Consider the following 16,208-nt stretch of genomic DNA (forward strand, 5'->3'; position numbering starts at 1 on the left):
TTCTTTGTGGTTGGGGGCTGTTGTGTGCACTGTAGGTGATTTAGCAGCATTCCTGGTCTTTACCCACTAGATGCCAGTAGCACTCCTCTTTTTTTTTTTTTTTTAAAGGACATTAATTTTAATTTCATTGTAGACATGATAATTGGAATTTTGAATTTTTTTAATGTTTATTTTTGAGAGAGACAGTGTGAGTGGGGGAGAGGCAGAGGGAGAGCTGTCAGTACAAATTCCCACATGGGGCTTGAACTCACAAATGTGATATTATGACCTGAGCCGAAGTCAGATGCTTAACTGACTGAGCCACCTAGGCGCCTCATGATATTGGAATTTTGATAATGAAGATAGTTCTCCAGCAGTTTGGGTCCTTAATATGATAGTTAGCCACATACATGTTTAAATATAAGTTAATATTAACATATTAATATATTAAGTATATATTAAGTTTAAATACATATGAATATTAACATGAGATATTACCATTTTGTAAATAATTCCATTAAAACACATGGGATAAAAGGTCGCTGTAATACATATCAGTGGACATCTTAGGGACTATAATTTACATAAGTTATAATTTTTTAAGCTGTAGTTAACACACATCGATACATTAGTTTCAGTTATACAGCATAGTGTTTAGCAGTATTCCCGGCCTCTACCCATTAGATGCCAGTAGCAATCCTCTGGTTTTGACAGTGAAGAATGTCTCCAGAGTCCCAAAGTCCCTTGGGGAATAAAATCAAAATTGCCCCTGGTTGAGAACCACCTGATTAAATCCCAGGTAAGACTTAAATAAGGTTCTTTTACCACAGCCTCTCTTCACTTGAACACTTTCTTTCCTATTAAAATACAAAATCCTAGCTGGCACCTGAGCCTGATAATAGATAGCATGAAGGAACCTGTGACAGAACCCTGGACAGATCTGAGCTTGAGTTGACGACTGGTTGATAGCTATGTGAAAAAGTAACATTGACCATTTGACATTTTGTGGCCTCTATACACCTTCCACTGCTCTTTTAATCAAGATCTGTTGTTTCAAATGTGATATGTAATTAAATTCTATTTTACTTCTGTAAAGTTTATAAAATGATCTTCATATAAATTATTAAGATAATATCCCACTTTACAGCAGCTGCGGTTAGGTGATTTGCCCAGATCTATATAGCTAGTAAGCGGTAAAAATCAGGATTCTGAGATAGGTTTTCTGAATCTTTTCTAGTCCATGTGCTACAATAGCTGTCTGATGCTGACTGACTGATAAAGCTTAATGTGTGACCATTTCACTTGAGTATGTTGCACTTAGTGCAAAATCTTAAACCAGAGTTGTTGATTGTAGCATCGAAAGCTGGGAACGATACCTCTTTTATGGGTAAAATGGTTTTCCTAATGGTCAATCTGATGTTGGTTCTAAATCATCGTAATTACTCTTGGTAATTTAAAGTTTGTAGAAGAATCCAGGCCCAAAATATGGACAAACCTTTCACTATTATTTTTTGTGGAGTATGTAAGAAATACTTTCGTTAGGACTGTGCCTTAAAATTCAAGACTGTTCTGTCACAAAAGCTTAAGTCAGCCTGATGTTTTCCTTGAGAACTCACCATCACCCTGACTCCAGGGGTCTCCTTATTATGCCACATCTCATTTAATACATGGGGAGTTCATGAGAAATAATGGTTGTTAGGCAAAAGTGACATGAAATTAAAGAACAGGTAGGTTTGGAAGCAGTCAAATGGCATTAATAGAAAACTAACCTCAAAGATGCAGTATCTGTATATTGCAGTCTCTTCTACTACTTTTTAGTCCTTGGAGGTTAGTCTTTATCCTGGGCCTAGAATTTAATGCTTCAATATTTTGCCTTTTAGGTAGAGTGCGGAGCTTAAGTACGTCACTTTGGTCATTGACACACTTGACAGCACTGCACCTAAATGACAATTACCTTAGTCGCATTCCACCTGATATTGCCAAGCTTCATAATCTGGTTTACCTGGATCTGTCATCCAATAAACTCAGAAGTTTACCAGCAGAACTAGGAAACATGGTGTCTCTCAGGTAAGGAAATATTACTGATATGACTCACTATATAGAATTCTAAATTTACCAAATAAGAAAATTATGAGATATTACTCCTCTTGCAGTAGGATTTTGGTATGCATTTGAAGATCAAATGATAAAAATTGTCTAAACAGGGCTCGAGGTGGCATCCGTTGAACATTTCCTTTCTTTCAATTTGAAGCTTTCTAAGTAGAAGTGTGCTTGTCTTACCAATTTCTTTTAACAGCCTTGAGGTGGGTTGGGATTAAAATATTAGGTCTCGCTTTAGGCTCAGGCATGTGATAAGATAATCATAAATAATTGAGAAAATATTCTGATCTTGTAAGTAAACTTCTGGGAACATACCTGTTTTATAAGGTGAAGTATACTTAAATGTCACAAGTCCTTAAGGAAACCTTAGAACTTGATAGTAAATGGATTTATTTCTTGTCCTTTAGGGTTCTTTAAGAATTTCTTCATAGGAAAAAATTTTGTAGGTCCCTTAAGACCTTGTATAAATGTTTTTAGTGTAGGCAGGTATTGCTTTTCTATGTTTATTTGCTAAGTGGTAATTTTTTTTTCCCGGCTAAGTAGTGATATTTAAAATTGCTGTCATGTGTTTAAAATTAAACATTTATATTGTTTTAGAATCTTATTCCTTATTTTCTTAAAATACTTTTTAGTCATCTAATAATATGGCTGTTTATTTTTTCTGTAATCTGGCCAAAATTTCAAAATTATAAGCTTGGATCTTACCTATATTATCCTATTATCTGTATTATGCTTTATTTTCTGTGGTTATATCCTATGTCAGTGATTGTTCATCATAGTATCTTAATGTGATTACAGTGTAATCAGTTATAAGAATTGATAAAGGTGATTGGTTGTTACATTTTTCTGTGGAGTATACTGGATTCAAGGATACTGGTTGTCTTTGGATACAAAGAATATCTGTCACTTTGATTTGGGTAGGCATTTGAGTGAGAGAGAAAAGGGAATGGAGTTAGCCTGTGAATGATATGTAGTTCTTGCAGCTTTAGTAATCTGTGCTGGAGAATGAATAAATTATAGAAACATTGTTAACAGTTGTGGTAGTTACACATTTTGTACATTTTTTGGATTGAATGTGTCTTGCAAGTAAATATAACTCATGGTATGTTAGGGAAGGCTAAGAAAGTAATTATAGATATTAATAAAGTTTGATATATTAAACTTTTTTTTTTTTTTTTTTTTTTTTTTTGAACAGGGAATTGCTTTTAAATAACAATCTGTTACGGGTTTTGCCTTATGAACTTGGTCGGCTCTTCCAGCTACAAACTCTAGGTTTGAAAGGTAAGTGATGTTAGAAGATGACAGTGTTAACACTCACTGAGTATTGAGGTGTTGTGAGCCTTTTAAAGACAATTTTGGTTACAATATAGGTAAGGTTTTCGCATAATTTTGAGAATGTAATTATACTTTCTCTTGAAAGTAAAGTGGTTCTTCAGTATCAAATTGAGCTTCAGCATTTCATCATACTGCCATCATTTTAACAAATTTGTATGGGGAAAAATTTTAAATATATTTTATATTTAATTTTCTGTAAAATTCTTACATTTCTTAGAGGAGGTATTTTAAATTGACACTGTAGTTCCGCCTGCCACCCCACCTATAAAAGAATGACTTAATAGGGTAAACCCCAGGCAGAATATTCCATATCAGGTTTTGATAGAGTAGATAAAATTGCACTGACATATTGTTTGTTATAAGAGAGAAAACATAACAGTAAAGATGAACTATACCTAATGAGAATGATTGTTCTGAATAAAGTATATCAATCCAAGATAGATGTTCCTTTGATAATCTCATCTCAGGCAGTTTGGGATGAAAGTCATTCTCAATTCATATTAATAGTGAAATTTGTTATAAAAATCTCTTATGGCATAGCATAGGAAGAAGGGTTTATTTTGATTTTAGAGGACTAAATACAGATGTACTATATTGGTTAAATATTTTACTCTATGCTCATGAGGAATGGACATTAATCAAAGCCTTATAAAGTAAACACTTCCTTATTTTATTTTCCTTCTTCAAAGACAATTTGAGTCTCTGAGAACATGTTCTGTTCTGTTTGCATTTGCTTATGTCATATAATGGAGTATTAAGAAAGAAGCTTGAATATGAATTGAAAGAATCCTGATATTATTGGTTGACATGACAGAAATAGTATTAGATTTCTTTGTATAGTTAATCTTTTGTAAATTAGATAATTATATGAATGGTATGTCTTGTGTTTTTACTCTCTCTGTAGGACTTTTTTTTTTTGATATTTTTTATCCTATATGAAGAACCAGGGGATACTTCTATCTAAAATATTTTCTTGAAGATTAACCCCAAGGCATTTCATTTTTAACTGTTGGGACATTTCACCTTAATCTCTGTATGCTGAATCTTATTCTTATATGTTAGACTTGAAACAGCCATCCAGCTAGAATTGGAATGAGTGCAGGTCTGTTCTTCTCTATTAAAAAATATTATGAGGGCACTTGGATGGCTAGTTGGTTAAGCATCCAACTCTTGATTTCGGCTCAGGACACGATCTCATGGTTTAAGATTAACAGCATGGAGCCTGCTTGGGATCCTGTCTCTCCCTCTCTTTTTGTTCCTCTCCCATTTGTGCTTGTGTGCTCTCTTGGTCTGTCTCTCTCTCAAAATAAATAAACATTTAAAAAAAATTACAGAATGACTGTCATTTTTTATAATCTTATTAGACTCATGAAGCATGAAATTCACACTTTTGTACTGATCGTAGTAATTTTTTTGTCTCTAAGAATAACCATTGCTTCTTTTAACATCAATTAGAACAGCCATTTTTGGGGCATCTGGTGGCTCAGTCGGTTAAGTGTCTGACTTTGGCTCAGGTCATTGATCTCATGGTTCATGGGTTCGAGCCCTGCATCAGGTTCTGTGTTGATAGCTCAGAGCCTGGAGCCTGCTTCGGATTCTTCCTTCTTTTCTTTCTGTTCCGTTCTTTTTTCTACCCCCCCCCCCCCCCCCCCCCCCGCTCATGCTCTCTCTCTCAAAAATAAACAAACATTAAAAAAACTAAAAAAAAAAAAAAACAAAAGAAACCAAAACAGCCGTTCTCCTCCTGCTAATATAGATGGAGAGCACATCAGTGACAAATGAATAATTTACTATTGAACTCAGTGGATTTACCCTTTGTACAATGTGATGTTCCTGAAAACGCAAATATTCCCTATCTTACTGTTTCATACCCCATTCCATATTATCTCATGTAAAGACCTATTCCCATAAAATTTATACTAAGCATCAACTGAATGAATCATTCTGAATATCTGTTATCTCCTTGTCCTTCATCCATTTTACTAGTTAAAATCTTAGTCTTCCAAACTACTGTTTTTGGCTGGCCTTTGATCCTAGTGTCCTTTTGTTTACTGATTCGCATTTGTTAAAGTCTCTTCTTAGACTTCTAGTCCTTCAAATTGGGTACCAGCTCTGCCTCGTGAACTATCACTTAGCTTTGTTCATTCCTATGAATAAGTTTCTTTTTATTAAACTTCAGTTTGTTCTAAGGTAAATACCTATCTGCATTCCTTTTCTCTTTGAAAATCTATTATTCTGGTAGAGTACCACTTTCTCTTCAGGTGATCCAATACAGAAAAGCCAAGGACGTTTATTATGCTAAGGAAAATAGAAATAAGTCAGTCAAAGAAAGACAGATACCACTTGATTTCACTCATATCTGGGATTTGACAAACTTAACAGATGATCATAGGGGAAGAGAAGGAAAAATAAGATAAAAACAGAGGGAGGCAAACCATAAGAGGCTCTTAAATGCAGAGAACAAGGGCACCTGGGTGACTCAGTCGGTTGAGCATCTGATTTCGGTTCAGGTCATGATCTCCTGGTTTGTGTGTTCGAGCCCCACGTCCAGCTCTGTGCTGATAGCTCAGGGCCTGGAACCTGCTTCAGATTCTGTGTCTCCTTCTCTGTCTGCCCCTCCTCCACTCGCACTCTGTCTCTCTCAAAAGTAAAGAAACATAAAAAAAAAAAATTTTAAATGCAGAGAACCAAGTGAGGGTTGATGGGGGTGGGGTAGACAGGTGATGAGCATTAAGGAGGGGACTTGTCCGGATGAGCACTGAGTGTTATATGTAAGTGATGAATCACTAAATTCTACTCCTGAAGTCAAGACTACATTGTATGTTAACTAACTTGAGAATAAAAAAAGAAAAGAAACCCAGAGCCATTTCTGCCATCTTTCCAAAGTTTGAGATGGTAGAAACAGGATTGGTTTAAAAACAGGAATAAAATGTCCCTAATGAATGGTAGCTTTACATTCTTAGGAAGGTAAGACTTGAAATTTCCTAATCTGTTTTAGTACTCATAAAATGGCACTGTGTTTCCAGAAAAGGGAAGGGAGTGGAATGGAGCATTTATTTCACTTAGGGTAATACCCTCTAGGCCCATCCATGTTTTCACAAATGGCAAGATTTCATTCTTTTTTATGGCTGAATACTGTTTCTGTATGTATATGCCACATCTTCTTTATCCATTTACCTGTCAGTTCTCAACAGAGGTTATTTCCAGATCTTGGCTGTTGTAAGTAATGCTGCAGTAAACATAGGGTTGCACATATCTTTAAGGTCAGTTGATTTTTTTTTAGTAGACAAACAACGTTGCATTAGTTTAAGGTGTACAACATATTAATTCAACTCTATATATTAAGTTGTGCTCACCTCAGTGTAGCTAGCATCTGTTACCATGTAACACTATTACAATACCATTGACTATATTCCCTGTGATGACTTTTCATTCTCCTGACTTATCCGTTCTATGACTAGGAGCCTTTCCTATTCACTCATTTTGTCCATTGGCAGTTATCTGGCAGCCATCACTTTGGTCTCTGTATTTATAGGTCTGATTCTGCTTTTTGTTTATTCATTTGTTTTCTTTTTTATTCTGTATATAAGTGAAATCATGTGGTATTTGTATTTCTAACTTACCTAGGATAATACTTTCTATGCCTGTCACATCACAAATGGCAAGATCTCTTATTTTTAATGGTTTAGTAATATTCTTTTATATATATATACACCCCGTCTTCTTTATCCATTCATCTATGGATGGATATTTGGGTTGCTTCCATATCTTGGCTATTTTAAATAATGCTGCAGTAAACATAAGGGTGTGTATATCTTTTTGAATTAGTGTTTTCATTTTCTGGTAAATGTGCAGAGGTGGAATTATTGGATTGTATTAGATTTCTATGTAACTTTTTGAGGAACCTCTGTACTATTTTCCTGTTTAAAATTTTTAAAAATTTAAATCCAAGTTAGTTAACATATATGTAATAATGATTTCAGGAATAGAATTTAGTGATTCATTACTTACATATAACACCCAGTGCTCATGGCAGCGTGTCCTCCCTAATGCCCCTTGTCCATTCATCCACTCAACACCCCATCAGTAACCCTCAGGTTGTTCTCTGTATTTTAGAGGGTTTGTTTCCTTCTCTGTTTTTATATTATTTTTTGCTTCCCTTCCCTTATGTTCATCTATTTTGTGTCTTAAATTCCACATGAGTGAAATCACGTATTTGTTTTTCTCTAACTTACTTCACTTAGCATAATACATTCTAGTTCCATCCATGTTGTTGTAAATGGCAACATTTCATTCTTTTTCATTGCCAAGTAATATTCCAGTGTGTGTATACATACATGTATACACACACACAGACACGCACCACACATCTTTATCCATTCATCAGTCGATAGACATTTGGGCTCTTTCCATAATTTGGCTATTGTTGATAGTTCTGCTATAAACATTGGGGTGCATTTGCCCCTCCAAATCAGCACTCTTGTATCCTTGGATAAGTACCTAGTCATGCAATTGCTGGGTGTAGGATAGTTCTATTTTTAATTTTTTGAGGAACCTCTATATTGTTTTCCAGAGTAGCGGCACCAGTTTGCATTCCCACCAGCAGTGCAAAAGCTTTCCTCTTTTTCTGCATCCTCACCAACATCTTTTGCTGCCTGAATTGTTCATTTTAGCCATTATGACAGGTGTGAAGCAGTATCTCATCTTGGTTTTGATTATTTCCCTGATGATGAGTGATGTTGAGTACCTTTTCATGTGTGTCTTAGCCGTCTGGATATCTTCTTTGGAAATGTGTCTATGTCTTTTGTCCATTTCTTCACTGGATTATTTGTTTCTTGGGTGTTGAGTTTATGTTCTTTATAGATTTTGGATACTAACCCTTTATCCGATATGTGATTTGCAAATAATCTTCTTTCATTTGGTTGGTTGCCTTTTAGTTTTGCTGATGGTTTCCTTTGCTGTGCAGAAGATTTTTTTTTTTTTTTTTTTAATCATCCTGATGAGGTCCCAATAGTTCATTTTTGCTTTTGTTTCCCTTGCCTCCAGAGACATGTCAAGAAGTTGCTGTGGCCAAGGTCAAAGAGGTTATTGCCTGTCTTCTCTACGGTTTTGATGACTTCCTGTGTTTCATTTAAGTCTTATCTATTTTGATTTTATTTTGTGTATGGTGTAAGAAAGTAGTCCATACATGTCTTCTGCTTGTTGCTGTCTCATTTTCCCAGCACCATTTGCTGAAGAGATGGTCTTTTTTCCATTGAATATTCTTTCCTGCTTTGTTAAAGATTAGTTGGACATACATTTGTGGGTGTATTTCTTTGTTCTCTATTCTGTTCCATTGACCTATATATCTGTTTTTGTGCCTGTACCATACTGTCTCAACGATTACAGCTTTGTAATAATATAGCTTGTAGTCTGGAATTGTGATACCTCCAGCTTTGGTTTTCTTGTTTAGGATTGCTTTGGCTATTCAGGGTCTTTTCTGGTTCCATACAAACTTTAGGATTGTTTGTTCTAGCTCTATGTAGAATGTTGGTGTTATTTTGATAGGGATTGCTCTGTACTGGGTTCCATAGTGGATGCACTAATTTACATTCCCACCAACAGTGTAAAAGGGTTCTCTTTTCTCCACATCCTTGCCAAAACTGGTTATTTCTTGTCTTTAGATACCAGCCATGCTGACTGGTGTGATGTGATAGCTCATTGTGGTTTTGATACGCATTTTTTTGATGACTGTTGATGTTGAGCATCTTTTCATGTGTCTGTTGGCCTTCTGTATGTCTTTGGGAAAATGTCTTTTCAGGTCCCCTGCCCATTTTTAATCAGTTTTTTTTTTTGGGGGGGGGTGTGACTTGCAGAGTACTTTGTATATTTTGGATATGAAGCCTTCATAGATACAGCATTTACACATCTTCTCCCATTCATTAGATTGCTTTTTTGTTTCGTTGATGGTTTCCTTCACTGTGCAAAAGCTTTTTAGTTTGATATAGTCCAGTTACTTAATTTTGCTTTTGTTTACGTTGCCTGAGGAGAGAGATTCAGAAAGATATTAAAACCAGTGTCCAGGACTTGACTGCCTTTGTTTTTCCTTTAGGCATGCTATGGCTTCTGGTCTTACATTGAGGTTATTAAACCATTTTGAGTTTATTTTTGTGTGTGGTGTGAGAAAGTGGACCAGTTTTATTCTTTTGCATGTACCTGTCCAGTACTTCTAATACCATTTTGGAACTGATTTTTTTTTTAATGTTTATTTATTTTTGAGAGAGAGAGCCCGAGCAGGGGAGGAGCAGAGACAGAAGGAGACAGAATCCGAAGCAGGCTCCAGGCTCTGAACTGTCAGCAGAGAGTCCATGTGGGGTTCGAACTCACAAACCGCCAGATCATGACCTGAGTTGAAGTCGGATGCTTTAGCGACTGAGCCACCCAGGCGTCCCGGAACTGATGTTTTAATATAGTATGAGGGGGTCTCATTTAGAGACTGATGTAATCCTGTTTTTGTTCTATGTATATAACCAACCATCTCACTATCATTTAGTGAATAGTTTTCCCTTTTCTCACTGATCATCAAGAAAGTCACCTATCAGCTATGGTAGGGTCTGTTTTTGGATCTCCGTTTTGTATATCCAGAAGTCAGTTTGTCTAACCTTGCACTAATTACTACATTGTCATAATCATTTTTATGGCTTTATATTAAGACTTTATATATGGTTTGGGAATTCCCTTATGTTTTCCTTTCACAGTGTGGTGGTAGTCTGGCTGTCTTCAGTCCCTCATACATAAGAAATAATTTGTTATAGTTCACCAAAAATGTTGTTAGAACTTTGGGGCTGCATTGAATGTGTAGGTCAATTCAGGAAGAATTGACTTTGTTTTTATTATAATTATTTTTTATCATTATATTTTAAAATATAATTTATTGTCAAATTGGCTTCCATACAATAATACCCAGTGCTCATCCCAACAAGTGCCCTTCCTCAATGCCCATCACCCACTTTCCCCTCTCCCCCACCCCCCATCAACCCTCAGTTTGTGCTCTGCATTTTTAAGAGTCTCTTATGGTTTGTCTCCCTCCCTCTCTGTTTGTAACTATTTTTTTCCCCTTTCCTTCCCCTATGGTCTTTTTTTTAAGTTTCTCAAGATCCACGTATGAGTGAAAACTTATGATATCTTTCTCTGACTGATTTCACTTAGATTAATATCCTCTAGTCCCATCCACGTTGCTGCAAATGGCAGGATTTCATTCTTTCTCATTGCCAAGTAGTATTCCATCGTATATATATAAAGCACATCTTCTTTATCCATTCATCAGTTGGACATTTAAGCTCTTTTTCTATAATTTGGCTGTTGTTGAAAGTGCTGCTATAAACATTGGGATACATGTGCCCCTATTAATCAGCACTCTTATATCCCTTGGATAAATTCCTAGTAGTGCTATTGCTGGATCATAAGGTAGTTCTATTTTTAAGTTTTTGAGAATCCTCCACACTGTTTTCCAGAGCAGCTGCACCAGTTTGCATTCCCACCAACAGTGCAAGAGGGTTTCCCATTTCTCCACATCATCGCCAGCATCTATAGTTTCCTGAGTTGTTCATTTTAGCCACTCTGACCAGTGTGAGGTGGTATCTCGGTGTGGCTTTGATTTATATTTCCCTGATGATGAGTGACATTGAGCATCTTTTTATGTGTCTGTTGGCCATCTGGATGTCTTCTTTGGAAAAGTGTCTATTCATGTCTTCCCATTTTTCACTGGATTTATTTATTTTTCGGGTGTGGAGTTTGGTGAGTTCTTTATAGATTTTGGATACCAGCCCTTTATCTGATATGTCCTTTGCAAGTATCTTTTCCCATTCTGTACGTTGCCTTTTAGTTTTGTTGATTGTTTCCTTTGCAGTGCAGAAGCTTTTTATCTTGATGAGGTCCCAGTAGTTCATTTTTGCTTTTAATTCCCTTGCCTTTGGAGATGTGTTAAGTAAGAAATTGCTGTGGTTGAGGTCAAAGAGGTTGTTGCCTGCTTTCTCCTCTAGGGTTTTGATGGTTTCCTGTCTCACATTCAGGTTTTTCATCCATTTTGAGTACAGTGTAAGAAAGCAGTCTAGTTTCATTCTTCTGCATGTTGCTATCCATTTCTCCCAGCACTATTTGCTTAAGAGACTCTTTTCCATTGGATACTCTTTCCTGCTTTGTCAAAGATTAGTTGGCCATGCATTTGTGGGTCCAATTCTGGATTCTCTATTCTATTCCATTGGTCTATGTGTCTGTTTTTGTGTCAGTACCACACTGTCTTGATGATTACAGCTTTGTAGTAGAGGCTAAAGTCTGGGATTGTGATGCCTCCTGCATTGGTTTTCTTCTTCAGTATTACTTTGGCTATTCGGGGTCTTTTGTGGTTCCATACACGTTTTAGGATTGTTTGTTCTAGCTTTGAGAAGAATGCTGGTGCAGTTTTTTTATTTTAATGTTTATTTATTTTTGGGAGAGAGAGAGCATGAGTAGGGGAGGAGCAGAGCGAGAGGGAGACACGGAATCCAAAGCAGAGTCCAGGCTCTGAGCTGTCAGCACAGAGCCTGATGCGGGGCTTGAACCCACGAACTGCGAGATCATGACCTGAGCCGAAGTCGGACACTTAACCGACTGAGCCACCCAGGCACCCCTGCCGGTGCAATTTTGATTGGGATTGCATTGAATGTGTAGATTGCTTTGGTTAGTATTGACATTTTGACAATATTTATTCTTCCAATCCATGAGCATGGAATGTTTTTCCATTTCTTTGTGTCTTCTTCAATTTCCTTCATAAGTTTTCTAAGGTTTTTAGCATACAGGTCTTTTAAAGCTTTGGTTAGGTTTATTCCTAGGTATTTTATTGTTCTTGGTGCAGTTGTAAATGGGATCAGTTTCTTGATTTCTGTAAGAATTGACATCTTAATATATTGAGTCTTCCTATCTATGAATTTTAGCATCTTGTCCATTTATTTAGATCTTAGTTAATGTCTTCAAATAAAATTTTATAATTTTCTGCACATCTTTTGTATAGAAATACAAGTACAAGAAATACTTGTATAGAAATACAAGTAAGAAAAACTGATTTATAGTAAAGTTTTTGCCTAATTCTCATCCTTCTTAAAATTTGCCTGCGGATTCCTTTGGGTTTTGTATGCAGGTAATCATTTAATTTGCTGATGGTGGTTTTGTTTCAAAATCTTATGTGCTTATTTCTGGGTATTTTACTATAATGTTGAGTAGAAGTATTAATACTGGGTGAGTATGTTTCTATTCTAAATTTTAAAATAAATGCTTCTAATATTTTTCCATTAATAATGATACTTGCTTTATAGTTTTTAGTTTTTTAGTTTTTTTTTAGAAGTTTTCCTTTTTTAAAAAAAATTTTTTTTAACTTCTATTTATTATTGAGAGACAGAGAAGACAGCATGAGTGTGAGCGAGGGGCAGAGAGAGGGAGACACAGAATGCAAAGCAGGCTCCAGGCTCCAGGCTCCAAGCTGTCAGCACAGAGCCCAACGCGGGGCTCGAAATCACAGATCGCGAGATCACGACCTGAGCCAAAGTCGGATGCTTAACCAGCTGAGCCACCCAGGCGCCCCAAGTTTTCCTTTTTTTAACAAAAGGTTTATTATTCATTTTTGAGAGGGAGAGAGACAAGCTGGGGAGGGGCAGAGAGAGAGAGAGAGAGAGAGGGAGACACAGAATATGAAGCAGGCTCCAGGCTCTGAGCTGTCAGCACAGAACTCGAAGTGGGTCTTGAACCTACAAACTGTAAGATCGTGACCTGAGCCAAAATCAGACACTAAACTGACTGAACCAACCAGGTGCTCTGAAGCTTTCTTCTGTTTCTATTTATGCAAGTGCTGAATTTTATTAAATATTTTTTTCATCAATTATGAAATGATTATTTTTCTCATTTCATAGGTTGAGTTAATAAATTATATCTGTACAGTTTTTACTTTTTATTCCTTTTTAAATGTTTTGTTATGTAATCTCTACACCCTCTTTTGGGCTCAAACTTACTATGGTGTGATCAAGAGTTACATGCTTTTCTGACTGAGCCAGCCAGGTGCCCCATCATTTCCAATTTAACTACACTTGTCTTACTGAGATAAATCCACCCTGGTGCTTTCATATGCTGGATTTATTTTGATAATATATGTCAAGGACTGTGAAAGCTTGGAGATTTTTACTCTTATAAGCTAATAAGTTAGCCAATTATTGTTTCATGGATAGTGGCAGAAGACAGTGAGACTCCTGGGTCAGAGACAAAGAACATTATGACTTCAAACAATAAGATGGGCCCAACCAGCCACGTGCTGTGTATGCAGTGAGTTTGCATTGCACCTGCGTAGTTCAAGTCTATCACTCCAGCACTTTTGAAGGAAGAAGCAAATACTGTAGCAAGCAGCAAAAAGCTAGTCCTGATTCCCCAAAGGGCAAAGAGTTACATGGAAATATTACTATGGTTGCCTTAACCTATCTTGTTGCCAGTATAGCTAGCTATAGAAACTGCTCAGTATCAGACTGATAGGCCTCAGCATCTGTCATACTCACCAAGAATGAAGAGGGAACTACAGGGTCCCTGGTGGACTGCCTCTCTCCAAAAAATTTCTGTTAGGAATTTTAAACATATGCTCATGAGCAAAATAGACCTGAATAAGATTCTTCCTCTGTCCTCTTTAAAAAGTTTGTATAAGATTCAACTAACATGTTCCTTGAGATAATTCTATAAATTATTCTATAGAGAATAATTGTATAAAGCTGTCACTGCTAGGTGTTTCTTTATGAAACATATTTAATTACCACCCCAATATATTTGTAGTTAGAAGGATCATTGAGGATTTCTAATTGTTAATGAGTCAGTTTTGTTGGACCATATGTGTAGTATTGGAATTTGTTTGCTTTTTAATTTTTCAAATTTATTTGTATGAAAGTGGTCATAATATATATTTGTCCATTAGATCAAATTTATTGCTCAGATCTTTTGTCTTTACAAATTTTTGGCTATTTACTCTTTTAGTAATTAAGGTACTTAATGCTAAAATTTCCACTAAAATTGTGGATTTATTCATTCCCCCATGTAGTTCACCCAGCTTTTGCTTTATAGCTTTTGAGATTATTTTATTATGTATACTGTATACTACTATACCTTTTGGTGAACAGAACCTGATATTGGGTAGTGAGCCTCTTCCTCCTTTGTTAGTATTTTCATCTTAGTCTTTGTTTGTCTAATATTACAGCTGGGCAAGTTTTCTTTTGGTTAATGTTTGTCTAATATATCTTTTTTCATCTGTTTACTTTTAACCTTTCTGTGTACTTATGCTTAGGTGTATCTCTTGCAAATAGTATATAGCTGAACTTTGTTGTTAATCCATTCTGGCTTTATGTTGTTTTTAATGTGGGTTCAGATCAGTTGCCTCACCTATATTGTAATTATGAATATTTTTGTGTTATACTATTCTACCTTTTGATATCACCTCCCCCTTTTGCCTTTCTAGAAATATTTTTTCCTTTTGTCTATATACTTTTATTGCTTTGGAGTTAGTATGTTCTATTTTTAGATGTAGCGATTACTCTTGAAATTATTCCTTAAGTATATTTTTGAAAAAATTAAATTTTTAGCAACTTTTTTACTAAGTTACAGTTTATAGTAGTGAAATTCACCCCTTTGGTGAATGTTTTGGTGGATGTTGTTTGTTTATAGTTTCATAACCCTCACCACAATTGAGAAATGGAAGTGTTCTGTCACCCCTCACTTCATTTGTTGCTGAAGTCAACACCTACTCTCATCTACTTTCTATACTATATGGAAACACACACTGTGTAGCCTTTTGAGTCTGGATTCTTTCCTTTAGCATAATGCATTAGAGATTCATCCATGTTGTTGTCTATAACAGTAATTCATTTCTGTTGCTGAGTAGTATTCCATTGTGTGGATGTACAACAGATTTTTATTCACAAATTGAAGGACTTTTGGGTTTCCAGTTGGGGTGATGAGAAATAAAAGCCCTGTGTAAACATTTAAAGACAAATTTTTGTGTGAAACAAGTTTTTATCTTCCTTGGGTAAATACTTGGGGTGGGATTGCCAGGTTGTATGGTAGATGTGTGCTAAACTTCATAAAAAAAAACCTTTTCTGTAAGCAGCTGTATCATTTTGCTTCCTCACCAAAAGTATGGGAGAATTTTAGTTGCTGTGCATCATTGTCAGCACTTGGTATTATCAATCTCTTAATTTTTGCCATTTTAATAGAATGCAGGGATATTTCATTTATTTCTTTAATAATGATACAATGTGTCTTTTCATGTGTTTATGTATCTTGATTCAAGTGTCTATTCACATTGTTTGCTTAGTTTTATTATTGAGTTGCTTTTTTCTAATTACTGATATTTAAGAGTTTATTATATATTCTGGATTCAGATCCTTTTTTAAAATAAGTGTTTTGCAAATATTTTCTCCTAATCTGTGGTTTGTGTTTTCTGTTTCTTTATAGGGCCACTCTCCAACTTTGTGATTATTTTTCACGTTTGCTTTTATACTTCTAGATGCTATACATTTCTACATAAATTATAGAATCAGCTTATTTTTGCAAAATATCCTGCTGAAATCTTTTTTTGGGATTATGATGAACATGTAGATCAGTTTGAGGAGATTCGGTATCTTAATCTTGAGAATATGTTTTCCAATCTGTGAATACAGTGTATCTCTTGCGTTTATGTAGGTCTTCTTTACTCTATTTCTTTAATGTTATATAGTTTTCAGCATGAATATCTTACAAACACTTTGCTATATTTG

At 35.6% G+C, this 16,208-nt stretch overlaps 1 protein-coding gene across 4 annotated transcripts in view; it reads left to right on the forward strand.

Moving 5' to 3' along the window:
- CNOT6L (CCR4-NOT transcription complex subunit 6 like) overlaps positions 1-16,208 on the forward strand; it is a 124,541-nt gene that overhangs the window by 46,742 nt on the left and 61,591 nt on the right. For all 4 annotated transcript variants that reach the window (XM_042984327.1, XM_042984328.1, XM_042984326.1 and 1 more), the window contains exons 3-4: positions 1,860-2,046; positions 3,275-3,360. In XM_042984327.1, coding sequence (XP_042840261.1) covers positions 1,860-2,046; positions 3,275-3,360 — 273 coding nt within the window. The remainder of the gene's footprint in view (positions 1-1,859; positions 2,047-3,274; positions 3,361-16,208) is intronic.

The sequence above is a fragment of the Panthera tigris genome, chromosome B1 (genome assembly GCF_018350195.1).
Source record: "Panthera tigris isolate Pti1 chromosome B1, P.tigris_Pti1_mat1.1, whole genome shotgun sequence".
Classification (NCBI taxonomy): domain Eukaryota; kingdom Metazoa; phylum Chordata; class Mammalia; order Carnivora; family Felidae; genus Panthera; species Panthera tigris.